Raw genomic sequence first — 14,268 nt, 5'->3', positions numbered from 1 at the left:
ATATGCAGACGATACCATACTACTAGCAGAAACCAGTAATGATTTGAAACTGTCGGAAGGCAGAGCTGGGGTCCCAATCCCGGGGAGCTGGATCCCGGAGAGTTGGGAGAAGAGTATTCGGATGGATGGCAGAGGGAAGGGGGAGGAACTTCCCCCCTTTGGAGCGAAGACGAAACAGAGGAACTGCCAGTGATAAGGTCGCTTAGCAACGGGGAGCCTGAGCCCTCCCTGGACATTCTCACGCCTCCCCCTCTTTCAGGCTCAGAGCAAGAGGGGAAAGAGGGAGGGCTGCTCACAGCCGAAAAGCGGGGAGGCATTTTACCATCAGCCCCTTCCCTATCCCCCATCCTGGAATTGGAAACTTCAGAAGAGGAGGGGGTGATGCTTCCCCCCTCACCGCGCACACGCAGACAGCTGAAAAAACAGGAGAGAAGGGGGGGAAGGTGGGCAGTACCTGAGGGGCAGTTAAGGAGGAGCGAAAGATTGCGCGCCCGTTTGGCCCCTTCTTAAAGAACAGGCGGGAAGAAGTCCCTTGCTCTGTCAACTTTCTCCCAATGCCGCAGGACCTGTATGCCTGTATTGCTTCATGAGAAAACACAGTCTTTGTTTGGACATTACCCTAATAAAACACGAATTAACTACAGCCGTTGGTCTGGTTCCTGAGTCACATCCTGGGCCTGACAGAAACAAATGCTGATGAAAGTTAAAGAGGAAAGCACAAAAGCAGGACTACAGCTCAATGTCAAGAAGATTAAAGTAATGACAACAGAAGATTTATGTAGCTTTAAAGTTGACAACAAGGACATTGAACTTGTCAAGGATTATCAATGCCTTGGCACAGTCATTAACCAAAATGGAGACAATAGTCAAGAAATCAGAAGAAGGCTAGGACTGGGGAGGGCGGCTATGAGAGAACTAGAAAAGGTCCTCAAATGCAAGGATGTATCACTGAACACTAAAGTCAGGATTATTCAGACCATGGTTTTCCCGATCTCTATGTATGGATATAAAAGTTGACAGTGAAAAAAGCAGATAAGGTTAAAATAAACTCATTTGAAATGTGTTGGAGAAGAGCTTTATGCATACCATGCACTGCAAAAAAGACAAATAATTGGGTGTTAGAACAAATTAAACGAGAACTATCACTAAAAGCTAAAATGATGAAACAAAGGTTATCATATTTTGGACACATCATGAAAAGACATGATTCACTAGAAAAGACCATAATGCTTGGAAAAACAAAAAGGAGTAGAAAAAGAGGAAGACCAAACAACAGATGGATTGACTCCATAAAGGAAGCCACAGACCTGAACTTACAAGATCTGAACAGGGTGGTTCATGACAGATGCTACTGGAGGTCGCTCATTCATAGGGTCGCCATAAGTCGTAATCAACTTGAAGGCACATAACAACAACAACAACATGAAAAGTATAACATTTAGGATTTTTGAACAAGGAAGTTCCCTACCATTGTATTTTCTCCAGTATCTATAGTATTTATGCAATTTTTGGGCTGTGGGATGCACATCTGCATAAGTATTTTCTTACACAGCATTGCTAAAATGATACCATACATAAATTTCCATTTTTGGCAATTGTCCAATGGGATTATACAAATTTTAAGGGAGCAACCAGCGACAACACAAAACAACCATCAAAACTGTAATTACATAACAGATATATCTCTTGTGGGGTGCCACATGTCTATTCTTTCTTCCATGCTTTTTAACTACTTTATTTTTAACATCTGTATGAAACTGCTGGCAGACGTTGTCCAGAGGTGTGGAATAAATTGTCATCCGAGTGCTCATTTTCTTTTTACCATCTCTACTTCATCTTTTCTGAAGCAGGTGTGGCAGTTTTGCTTTTGAATTGTTAGTTTGGTAACGGGAGTGGATAAACTGAAACAATGCAGACAAGATGGAGTTGCTCATTGTGGGTGGTCCTTGAACAAGATGAATAGTGGAAATGCCGGTTCTGGATTGGTCGCATTCCTCCTCCTAAAATAGTAGGATTAGAGCTTGTGGGTGTTCCTGGTCCTGGGTCTCCTCCTGGATTTTCAGGTGGAGTCTGTGTCCCACAGGATAACACTGGTTGTGCTCCTTCTTAGAACACCAAGAACTTGTCATGGTTGTGTATTATCCCTTTACTTTTTAGCTTAACTTCTGTAATGTGCTGTGTGGAGGGCTGAAGACAGCTTGCACCTAAGCTAGTCATGTCCATTAATTTCAATGGGTCTCCTTTTCGTTCTGTTAGTTGAACTAATATTGGATACATCCCTCAGCCACGAAGCTCTTCTAGGTGACCTTGGGCTAGTCACTCTGTCAGCCTAACCTACATCACAAGCTTGTTGTGATGATATAATGGGGTAGAACAAAATTCCATATATATATATGCGTAGATTCTGTGCCACATGCTCTGACAGCATCCAGATATTAAGCCTGGGGTCCGTGGTTGTGTCAAACCTTTCCTGCTACTTCCCCCAGCCCAATTAAATCTGGAGAAAGGAGGCAGCACCAGAAAAGGCACAAAGCAGGGGTTGGTGGCTTAGGGTTCTCTAGGCCATGTCATGCTTCTGCTGGTGACAGCCCCAGCAGGAGTACAACAGAAACTCAATTTCGAATAGGGCCAAGCTAAAAATAATTATTTTAAATAATCCATCAGACATTCTTCAAAATTGATTTTTTTTTTAACCAGCTCAGTTTTGAATTGGAATGCATTTCAAGTTGGAATTTTAAGCATGTGGGCCATGTTATGGATGAGAACAGTGATATGCAGAAAAGTCTTTTTGGTTTTTTTAGTTTGTGAACTGTGTTCTTCCTAGGTTCACCATAGCTTTAGTCTGAACATCTTTTCAAGGCACTTTAAGGCCTTTTTTTTTTTTTGCAGTAACATATATGGTGATCAAGGATAATTAATGGTGGTTTTGGTGATATATTTTAAATTGTGTTTGTTTTAAAGATCTCACTGTTCTAATTTTTTATTTTATTTTTATTGTAAGGTTATACAAATGAATAAGTTCTCTCGGGTTTAAAAGTAGTTTGTAGGTTGGGCTGGGAAGGGCATATTGAGACAAGACAAAAGAGAACAACCTTATTCAAGCAATTTAATGCACCAGTCAGAGAAGGAAATATATCCAGTTCCCAATTAATATCTCTGTTACTCAAAACTTAATTACTTCACTGCATGTAGTGACATCAAAAGGAATGTCCTGTGTTGGAAAACAGACAGAGATCACAACATCTTGTCACAGGTTTATTTCACACAGCTACATGTGAAATATGGGGGGGGAGGCAGAGAAAGAGAGAACAAGAAGAGAAAGAAATGAAGGAAGAGACAGCTTGCATGGGAACATATCGCCAGGTAGCATAAACAAGAACGAAATTGCAGCAATTCTGAAATAACAAAATTCCCATTAATTTCGGTGGCATTATATAGCCATGAAAAGCATTTCAGGCTTTAGCTGAACCTTATATTCTTACAGGAGTCATAATATAACTTTGATTATGTTCTGAATATTTCTCCATGCAACCTCAACAATTCTTTAAAAATAACAGGAAGTGTTTATTATATTGTCTCTTCTGCCTGGCATGTCACCTTCTCAGTCTCTCTTCCCACCTGTCCCCCCCTTTGTTTCAAAGGGAAACCAAAAAGGGACAGACTAGAGCTGTATACTAATTAGTCTGGGAATGTTTGACAAAATCACTGTTGCCCAAAGTACAGACATTTTTGTTCTACCCCTCTATTGGTTTCTAGTCACACAGATTCTGCAGATTTAAAAAAAAAAACCTGCATAGGCCATAATGAAACTGAACAACAACAAAATGAATGTGTGTAGTTTGGACAACAGTGTCTCACTCATAACACCTCCAGAATGCAATTGGGAGAGAATTCCCCTTTGTCCTTTTGCACCATATTTTCCTTCTTCTGAGCTGTTCCAAGTCTACAGGGTTGGGGGTGAGAGATGGGAAGCAACTGGAAAGTCAGATGGCAGCCCTGACAAAACTATATTCAGTCCACAAGCTGCCAGTTGCCCACACCTATAATAGACACTGATAATGTACTTTCTCATCTGCTATGAAAGGAAACTAGGGGTAGAAACACACACACGATTCTGCTGGTTCCAGTGTGTCTCTGCCTCTTTCTTCTGAAACCTGAAGCATATGACTCCAGTCAAACCTCGCCCCTTTTCCCTTTAAAATCTGGTGGAAGCCGCTTGACTGCGTTTTTTTTAAATTCGCTTCTAAGAGATTTCACATTTGATCGGCAGATCAACCCGTTCCCCCTCTGGATGTGGCTAATGGAAACACTTTTATCCGGTGACTAGTGTGTTTACAGCCTAGAATTGACACCAACCAAGAAGCTGTCACTGCGCTAAAATTCATAGGAAAGTCCTTGTGGGTGGGGGAACACCATGTGTGCACAGGATCTTCCATTCCTGCAAGCATTTATTGCACTGGACTGATAGACGCTTTGGGAATACAGAAGGCATCTTTGAGGCTCTACTGCCACCCATCTGGTTTTTCTGCACCCTTCATGAGGGATCAATGTATTGTTCACCATCACAATCTGCGTCCCCACTAGCTATACTTGCATGAGAGCCATAGCCAACTTTCCTTTCTAGCTACCTCTAGCTAAAAATTATAGAACAGCTTAAGTGCAGTTTCACCATTGAAACTAAAGGAGTCTGAGGAAAACATGTGAGCGGTTACCTGGGAATGACATAGACCCAACACAAGAGAGTGCAGGGCAGTTGACTTAGAGAGGAAGCATGAACTATATGACACATTGTAGACCTAATAGTAACCCTGAGGAGTTTCCCTGGTTTTTCAGGAAGTGGGATTGGGCCTGTCTGATGCACATTTACTCATGCATCTTTGGCAGATGCAATTTATATTGAGGTAACCATAATGATTTGATTATAAGGCTGACAATTTATTGTCCACATGACTACTCAACTAGGCATGACAATTTAGTTTATATATACTGACACCTCCAAGCCTGTTCCTGTTATGTTTCCACTCCAGTAGCTTTCTCTTTAGATGCTACAATAGCAACAATAAGGTCTATGTTTGGCAGCAACATCACGCTAGATGTGGTACAGTAAATCTGAAATCTCATGGCTGGAATGTCAGAGAATTCTTCCTGTAATGACTCCTCCTCCTCATTCTTATTATTGTTATTACTATTATTATTTAATAAAATAATTCACCCTGAGGTTCCAGGGTGGGTTACAAAAATTTAAAACATGTCCTTAAAACAATTTAATACAACTTACAATCACAAACATTAAAAAAGGTGAATTCTAAAAAAAAATATGCATCTCAGAAGTCAAAGGCCAGGGTAAAGAGGTACATCTTCAGCTTTTGCTGAAAGCTTTATATTGGAGTAGGCACTCCTCTGTAGGAGTAAGTTCCACAACCTTAGCACTGCCACAGAGAATATCCTGGCCTGGCCCACTGGGCTTCTGAGGGCAGTGGAACTACCATGAAGGCCTTGCTGGCTTCCTCTGGAATAATTGTTATATTGGCTTGTGTTGGGAGACTGAGTGCAGTTGTTCTCACCCATGATGGAAGGCCTTACAAAAACGTCCATGCAAAGTAGCCAAAACAGGAGTAGTCCCCTTGTAGTGTAGTATCAGAGAAGGTACAGTTAACAGCAGTTCTGTTCATCCAATACCAATAATGTGCCCGAAGCCCCACTATATGAGCAGGACAACTGATCTTTTTTTTAAAAAGTGCGTTGTGAGCCTGGCTCCAAAAGAGAACTCTGGTTTCCTTTTCTCAGGCTTTCACACTACTCTAATTAATAACAGTAAATTTACACTAGAGGGAGCCCATGTGGTGCCCTCCAGGTATTGTTGGAAATGGAATATAACTTTCATCGTCCCAGATCATTGGGCATGCTGGCTGGGACTGATAGAGGCAGAGTCCAACAACATCTGGAGGGATATGCCCTGATTTACACCATGTTTCTCCCAACACTCTCTGTCTAAGTTACACCACTTAATGTCTCCTTTCAAATAGAACATGCGAGTCATGAAATAGTTTGCTCCAATAACATTTTATAGTATTCTGTATGGATGTTAACAGAGAAGCCCGTCTCTGTGTTGTACTTTGGGGTTTCTCACAGTGAGGCCATTCTAAAGCTCTTTGGTTTGGGCCAGCATATAATCTCTTGATGTTTTTACTGAAAGCTTTCTGCTATGATTTAGAGCAATGTTACACACATACACACACACACACTTTACTTGCTGGGAAAGCCAATAATAGACTTTCTTGTGTCTTTATCAGGGAGACAGTTTTCTTGTGTGGATGTGTATCATCTCATGAAATAATCTGAAGCTCTGTAGGTCATGTCGCAGATGCTACAGGACAACAGTATTGATTGTACTGAGTGATAAAAAAAATGTAAATGTACTGCCTTCAAGTCGATTCCAACTTGTGGCGACCCGATGAATAAGGTTTTCATGAGGCTGAGAGGCAGTGACTGGCCCAACGTCACCCAGTGAGCTTCATGGGTATGTGGGGATTTGAACCCTGGTCTCCCAGGTTGTAGTCCAACATCTTAACCACCACAGGTAGATCCCATTTCATTCACACCTAGGGTGGCCAGTAACATATCACAAAAAGAGGAAATGCAACACCAAAAAGAGAGAGAAAAGGAGACACAAATTTCCATAAAATCTAACCATGCTGATTTATATGTATAGATATAAATATAAGAATGATTCTGTAATTTAAGTAGGTCACAGCTCACCAGAGTGGGGAAGATTGTGACCAGGTAACCTGTGGGCCTGCTTAGTCTACTGTCCAGGTGCTAACTTTTGAAGGGTAACTTCAAAGTCCCTGCTCTCTCCTCTTATAGTTCTTTAAACAAGATTTGGGTGGAGCAGCTCTTTCACACAGAGGATGCCTTGAAACAGGACTGTCCTCTGGCTGCGCTATCCATACCTCAGCTTTTTCACAAGAAGACTCTCAGAACAGATGTGACCATCCATTGGAGCATCCACTCTGGGCACTTCTTAACACCACTCCTGTCAGTGCATTTTAATAGTTGCTGCTCTCTGTGCACTTTCTCTATTAAATTATTTTGTGTGAGTACTTGTATTAGTGTACTGGATAATAGCTTGAACTATAATGTCGGCAAGGCCTGGTTCAGATCTTGTTAGGAAAGGACTATAGCTTAGTGGTGGAGCACATACTTTGCTTGCAGAAGGTCTCAGATCCAGTTGTTGGCCTCTCCAGTCAGAATCTCAGGACCAAACTACGGTTCGTTTGTCGTGGGAGCTTATTGGAGCTTTGTTCCTAATGCAAATGCCAAATACTTTGGAGGAACAAATTTTACCACAGCAGGGAAGGATAGGGTTAAGACAGGGGTTGGGAACCTGCAGCCCTCCTGATGTTGATGGGGACCAACTCCCATTGGTCCAGCTAACATAGTCAATGATTAAAGATGATGGAGATTGTGATCTAGCAACATCTGAAGGGTGGCAGGTTCCCTACCCCTGGTTTCTTTACCCCATGCTTCTTTCCTCTTGTTGTGATCCTGATAACTATCAGCCACCACCCCCAGCTGCTCCTATTTGCATTTTTTAAAATGCATATTAAATGCAAAGATACATTTAATGCAGCAGTTAGTGTAGCCCTCAGTAGGGCTAAGAAAGATCTCTCTGCCTCAAATCCATAGAGCCTCTGACAGTCAGAGTAGACAGTTCTAGGCTAGTTAGATCAATCATCTGACTCAGAATAAAGCAACCTCATTATGTCCATATATCTCAACCATGAACTCACAGGGAAGCTTCAGGCAAGCTGCTAATCTCTCAACCCCAATCCCTGATTTGCCACTTCCAGATCCAAGTCATCTAGGTCTTTGCTCTCATTCTTTCTCCATCAGAGCATAGTGAGCACATGTTTAGGGTTTCTCACCCTCTATCCATCCATGTAGGCAAATCTTCATGGGTGGTTTGGTGTTCTTAAAATATATCTAAACTGAAGCAACTGGAAAGAGTCTGATTAACCTGCTGGGGCAGAAAATGTAACTAGGTAATCTGTATTCTTTGGCAAGATCCACACTTAAGCAGTGAACCCTACATAAATGGCCTGCTTCTGTTTCAGCAGAATTCCTCTGCCGCAGGACTCTGAGCTGACAGACTGCCTCATTAGGAAGTCAGTGAGAAATGAAAAGTTCCTCCCCCACCCCCAGCATTTGAATTTACCCTGATTAATAGAATTGCCAAAATATACATAATCTTGCTGGGTCACCTCCAGGGTTTAACCACATGTTTCTCTCCCATCAGACCCTCCTCCCTTCCTGCCATCGAACTTGCTCACTGGGTAACATTGTTTAACTTAGGAGTTTCTGCTTATATCTCCCCCCCCCAGCTGCTCCTCCTCCTCTTTTCCTCTTTTTATATCCCAGCTTAGTTCCTCCCCGACATCCCCCTGTAGAACACGTAAGCCTGATTAGTGCCCACCTCCACTTCTCATCCAGATATTAAAACAGCCCCTACAGCTGGAGTTTCATTGCCCACCGATGCCCTGCAAGAGAATAGAAAGCAGTGACTCTGGTACACTTTCACCTTTCTTTTTGATGGGACCAAAAGACAAAAAAGTCAGTTACTTAGCTGCCTGAACACCAAGACCTGGTGGAAAAATGAAGCAGAACCGGTAAGCCATTGAGTGCATTTTGAAATTAGAGTGGTCACTAAAAGAGGAGAAGGATCAATTAATTACATTTAAAATAGACTTTGCCATCCTCTGCTTTGTTCCCTTTTCTTATGCCATGTATATATGTAAGAACAGACATCTGAGGCAATACTCAAGCAACATTTTGTTACACCGGGGAAAAAAATAAGAATACAAACTCGAAATAATGGAGCTTTGCTTGCCATCTGTGCTAGCGAAGATTTAGTGCTTTTATGCATTTAATATGCATGACTATGAGATGAAAGTAGATGACATTATTAGTAGGTGTGTGCTCATGTTTAAGCTGTCTTTCTTTCCTTACAGGCGGTACCAACTTTTCTGTTATTTGTGCTATTTTCTGGGGTTTCTGCCATCAGCTACTATTCAACAGCAGACAAGTAAGGGGCTATTTTATTACCACAATACAAATTTTGGCAGTGAAAACTGTTTCACTATACTTAGCTGTATGTAAGAGCCTACTCATGCAATCCTACACCCATTTACCAAGGAGTAAACTCCACTGATCTCAATAGGACTTATTTTTGAGTAGATATCTTTGTATAGGATTACTGTATGTATAATTTAGTGGTGGGGTTCAATTATTATGTGTGCATGATGAATGAGGGTATGAAAAGGCAACTAGAATTTTGGAAAAACAGCACCTGTTAATGTTTTGCATTTAAACCTACATCTTAAATTTGACATTTAAAAAAAATGCTACCTAAAGAAAAGAAGTGAAATCAGTATTTTGGTGCATTTTATTGGATCAATATTTTTTGGATATTAATTGGATTGTCTTATACAGAACCATTTGAGGAAGAGTTCTGTATAGCCTGAAAGGAAGAATGTTGCTATACTGTTCGTTCTATAAAAGATTTAAACCTCAGTCAAACAGGAGGACTTAAGCCTATTAATAATAAAGGGTCTCACGACTCCTTAAAGATTAACAAATTTTATTATAAGTTGCCACCAAATATTCCCTTTTTGTAAATTTTGTTCCCAGGGACTAAAATATCATCAACTGTCTGTTAATAAGTTATATTGGACAGTAAATATAGACTATTTTGTGACAGAACAATATAATTCCTAGAAGCATGGCAAGCTCAGCTTCTGGGATAGAAGAAGCAACCGATTTAGTATATTCCATTATTTAGGCTTAGAAAATGGAAATCTAAATTTAAGTGTCCATTCTTGAAATAGACTAGACACTCTCTGAAGGCTGGAAAGGGTCTCATTTCAATCTGTGTAAGTCTTTCTTCCAGTCTCCAGTGACATTTTCCATCTTGGTTTGAAAAGTTGCATACGTAGAATACCTAAAGCTAACTTAAACCAATGTTTAACTTTCCTTTTTGACTCTTTAGGGAGAGGTTAGGGTAGTACATATGAATGAGTTGAGGATGTGTGCTCACAGAGGTGAAATGGCTATTTGTTCCTGCAAGAGGCTTTTTTAAAAAAATTCCCTCCCAACGCTTGCCCTCACCTTAAAGGGCTTGTTGTGTGATTAAACATTGGAGAGCAAGGAGTGGAAACATCTGAAATATCCAGGAAGAAGGGCAGGAAGCCAAGAACTTGGATTCCCAACTGCTGGTTTTGCTGGGGCAGACTCGGTGCTTGTTTGTTTTGAATTAAGCATAGGTGTTAATTTTGCTAACTAAGAAGCTAGAACTTTTTTAAAGGCTGGCCAAACCACAACTAGCTCTACACTGTAGAACTCTTTATATTACAAGTCTAAGTTAGAGAAAGCAGCTGCTCTTCAGAAATGGCAGGGAAGAGAATGAATGTCTTCTACTGTTTTCTATTTTATAAATTTAATGTAATCTGCCCCAGAGTTTGGCCCCTTCTTTCTACTGTGACTTTGATCAGTTTCTGTTCTGGAGATGTTTACACCCTAGCCCAAATAAAATAAAGTAGGAAGTAAGTATAGTTAATTTCTGTGGAGTTAACTTCTGAGGAAATGGCTCAAGGTCAGAGACTATCCAATAGCATAATGGTATAAACTGTATGCAATGGATGTTGATTGCTCTTTTTAATTGTGACCTTCCTTGGGAATTGTCAGAAGAAGGTCAGACTTATTCGTTGATAAAATAAATAATGGACAGAGAAACCTGTGTCTGGGGTTCCTTGCAGGGTTTCCAGTTACATTCAATTCCAATACAAAGACTGACCTCTGCCCACCAACCAGGATTGGCCAAGATGACCTACCAGGCAAGTACACTCAAGCTACTACTTTCAAGTAAACTGTTTCATATCATCTTTTTGAAGACTGCCTCCTTGCTTGCTTGTAGAAATTTCATGTGGCTGAAAGAAAAGAAAGCTGCTATATATGATATACAGTACACACAAGCATATTATCCACCTGTCAATCATGATTTCCAGCATTATTAAAAACAAACTACAAAAAAGCCAAGCTATCATTTTAATTTTATTTAAAACAGCAGCAGATCTCATATCAAAAGAGAGGCCAAAGGAAAAAACCTGGGCTATGTTATCCAGCTACGTGATCATGTAAAGAATTTCAAATGTGCATATATTTTCCTTTAGGATATGACCTGATTTCACAGTTCCAACTTGATAAAGCTGCTTCCAGAGGCATGATCCAACGTGTGGTGGGCTCAACAGCTTTACAAGTGGCTTACAAATTAGGCACAAATGTAGACTTCAAGATTCCAACAAGGTAATCTATGTTGTTGCTTTCATTATTTCTTTTTAGATCTATGTTTAAATGCACAACTGTCTACTTACTTAGCTGGGCAACCATCTTGGAAGAGTTAAACCGTGCCCTCCCACCCAAGAATTCCTTGCCTTGCTTCTGGGTGAAGCCACCCAGCTGTTTTTCATATGATGTATACAAATAGCATCTGAATACAGAGTTAAGAGTGTGTTCAGATGCTCCACATACTGTGTCTTTCCCAATTGACCCTCTCCATTATTTCAGGATAGTACTGGGGGTGAGTTCACATATGCATATTCATTATTCAAAGACTACTACATCAGATGCCAACTTGCATGCATGAAATAGCCATCACAAGTCAGACAGAGTCATCATATCACCACGTTATCTCTAGCATAATACTTTCTAGTGGAGTAACTTCACACATGTAGCTGCAAGTAACTGTGCACTAATTTTCTGAGTGATGAGATATTAGGTAAAGTACCTAGATGTGTGAACCAGCCTTTATGCTCACGTAAGACAAATATGCAATATCTTAATGCTTGTTTGCACATATATCCTACAGTTGCCTAAGCAAACATTGCCCTGCAACTTCTCTTCCATTATTAAAATGTTAAAAGAAAATGACCCACACAAACACTGAATATGCATTTTCATTTATGCATTTAAATTCACTCCACCACTGATGTTGCACAGGTTGGTAACTGCTTCAAAATGCTTACAAACAATTGTATGAACTGGCCAGTGGATATTGATAGTATTCTTAACTTTACAAAAGACCCAAAGCTGTTTTGCATAGCCTTCAATTCTGGAGGCTTGATATTAACAAACTTTCAATTGGCTACTTTTGTGTTTACTTTTCCATTAAAAAAAAAAGTCCATTTAAAGAGAAATTGTATATTACAGTTAAAAGGGCATACTCAGGGAGAATATATTCCCACTATGCAATATTAAACATGTTAGACTCTTATAACATTTCTGTCACAATTAGAATATTGTGTGAGCTGGGGAGAGAATGTGGTATGGTGGCTTAGTGAGGCACAGCACAGATTATGTTTATAGGCAATTCTGTGTGCACAAATTCAAAGTGGGTGTTTAATTCATGAGTGAATTGCCGAGGCCACCTTAGATGAGACTGGAGCATATTCTATGCAACTTGCCTAACCTGATTGTGAGCAATACAACCATTCCAGAATTCTGCTAATAAAGCCGTTATACCTCACCGCCCTGCACTATCGTTTATTCATATATGAAGCATGCAGTTATTTTTAATATTAGTCTGTGGCACAACAGCAGCCAGCTATTATGCATGAAATGTGTTAGCTTTCCCTTAATTTGTCTGGAAATGGTTGAAAGGACTTGCTGTCTTTTCTTTAGAATGTAGCAGTTTACAGCAATGATTGAGCCTCATGCCACCTGGTGGCTGTAAGAAGTCACAGCGGTGCTGTTCACTAAAGCTGGTGCTGAAAGAGTGCTCAAATTATTCTTCTATTATCGATTTACATACTGGATGCAGATTGATTTTGCATCTCATTCCAATATATGCAACCCACCACAACTATCTTACCCTTCGCTTGCTATAGACAGGAATTATGGTTCTTCAGTGTTGTTAGTTTTTTTTTTTTAAAGTTTGTACTACAATTAATGCAATAATCTGAATTTCCCTCACTTAACATTACAGGAGTTGCAGGGGGTAGCTGAAATTATGGGTAGTGGAGAGCATGAACTAAAGTCTAAGGTCAAGGATACCAAAGAGAAAAATAGGTGTCAGGGCTTTGTGTCATGTCAGATGAGATGCTAGCCTGTTTACAAGTGTTTGGTCAGAAATTGATTTCTTTCAGAAGCTGTGCCTACCAGTGACATACTTGGCTTCTGTCTATCTGCCAGTGGCATCTATTTTATTGGCTTCTATTCCTTTTGAAGTTTATATAAAAAACCTTATGGTGTAGAGATATAAGAACTGTAATGTATTTGAAATTGCATTGCATGGAGATAAAGTATTTGTATAAAACCCTTCGCCAAGACTTATGTGAAAAAATTACTGTCAAACATGAAGGGATACTATGAATTATTATTATCTTCTGCCCATATCTTACATTGCAGGGATTATATTCCTGATTTCATGTATATTTAGAAAGAGCAAACAGAATAGCAAGGGAAAGCTCCTTCTGGATAACTAATCCAGTTACAGGGAAAAACATATTTCAAACTCAGAATTATCTAAGAGAAGAATAGTTGTGCTCACACATCCCAGTCACAACAATAATTAACAGTTATAGGGATGCCCCCGCTTGTTCCGATGGGAGGGGTGTCTCTTTGTGCTCTTGTGACAATATTACAAGCAATTAATAATTTATTTTTGTTCAAGAATACATATTTCCTGACTGTGGAAAATTGCTGAGGAATTATTGGCTCTAGATTTTAAGGCCCTGATTCTCAATCAATCCCTCTTCCAAGGGAACTTTGGGAGTTGTAGCTTTGTGAGGACAATAGGAATCTCCTAACAACTGTTAGCACCCTTAACAAACTACAGTTCCCAGAATTTTTTGAGGGAAGCCATGACTGTATATAATGGTATGATACTGCTTTAAATGTATAGTGCAGAAGGGGCCTAAGACTACATACCTGGACAGATCTATCTGCTTCTCATGCTCTTCAGTCAGTACCACAACTGGTATTATTACCTTTCTAGGAATTGAGCACATCAGGTTTTTTCCTAGGAGTGATATTGGGAAAGAGAGGAATGAAAGAAAATACAAAAGTAGGCCAAAAGTGTTGAATGGGGACCTTGTACTGTTAATAAAAGTAGTCCATGCTCTTGTCAAGTATCACCATGATAAATTAATTATATTTCTCCTCATATATGTTTGACATATATTAGAAATATACTAGGAAACAAAAAAAGTGTCT

At 40.1% G+C, this 14,268-nt stretch overlaps 1 protein-coding gene across 3 annotated transcripts in view; it reads left to right on the top strand.

The window, feature by feature from the left end:
• The window catches only part of COL9A1 (collagen type IX alpha 1 chain), a 200,263-nt gene that overhangs the window by 51,824 nt on the left and 134,171 nt on the right, over nt 1-14,268 (top strand). For 2 of the 3 annotated variants that reach the window (XM_061623087.1, XM_061623088.1), the window contains exon 1: nt 11,249-11,361. In XM_061623087.1, the coding sequence (XP_061479071.1) occupies nt 11,279-11,361 (83 nt within the window). In that variant the 5' untranslated portion in view covers nt 11,249-11,278. Of the gene's footprint in view, nt 1-9,011; nt 9,086-10,814; nt 10,893-11,228; nt 11,362-14,268 lie in introns of those variants that run through there. The other variant, XM_061623089.1, reaches the window with a different exon arrangement.

Source organism: Rhineura floridana, chromosome 4 (genome assembly GCF_030035675.1).
Source record: "Rhineura floridana isolate rRhiFlo1 chromosome 4, rRhiFlo1.hap2, whole genome shotgun sequence".
NCBI classification, from domain to species: Eukaryota; Metazoa; Chordata; class Lepidosauria; order Squamata; family Rhineuridae; genus Rhineura; species Rhineura floridana.
This window is presented reverse-complemented; position numbering and strand designations above follow the sequence as displayed.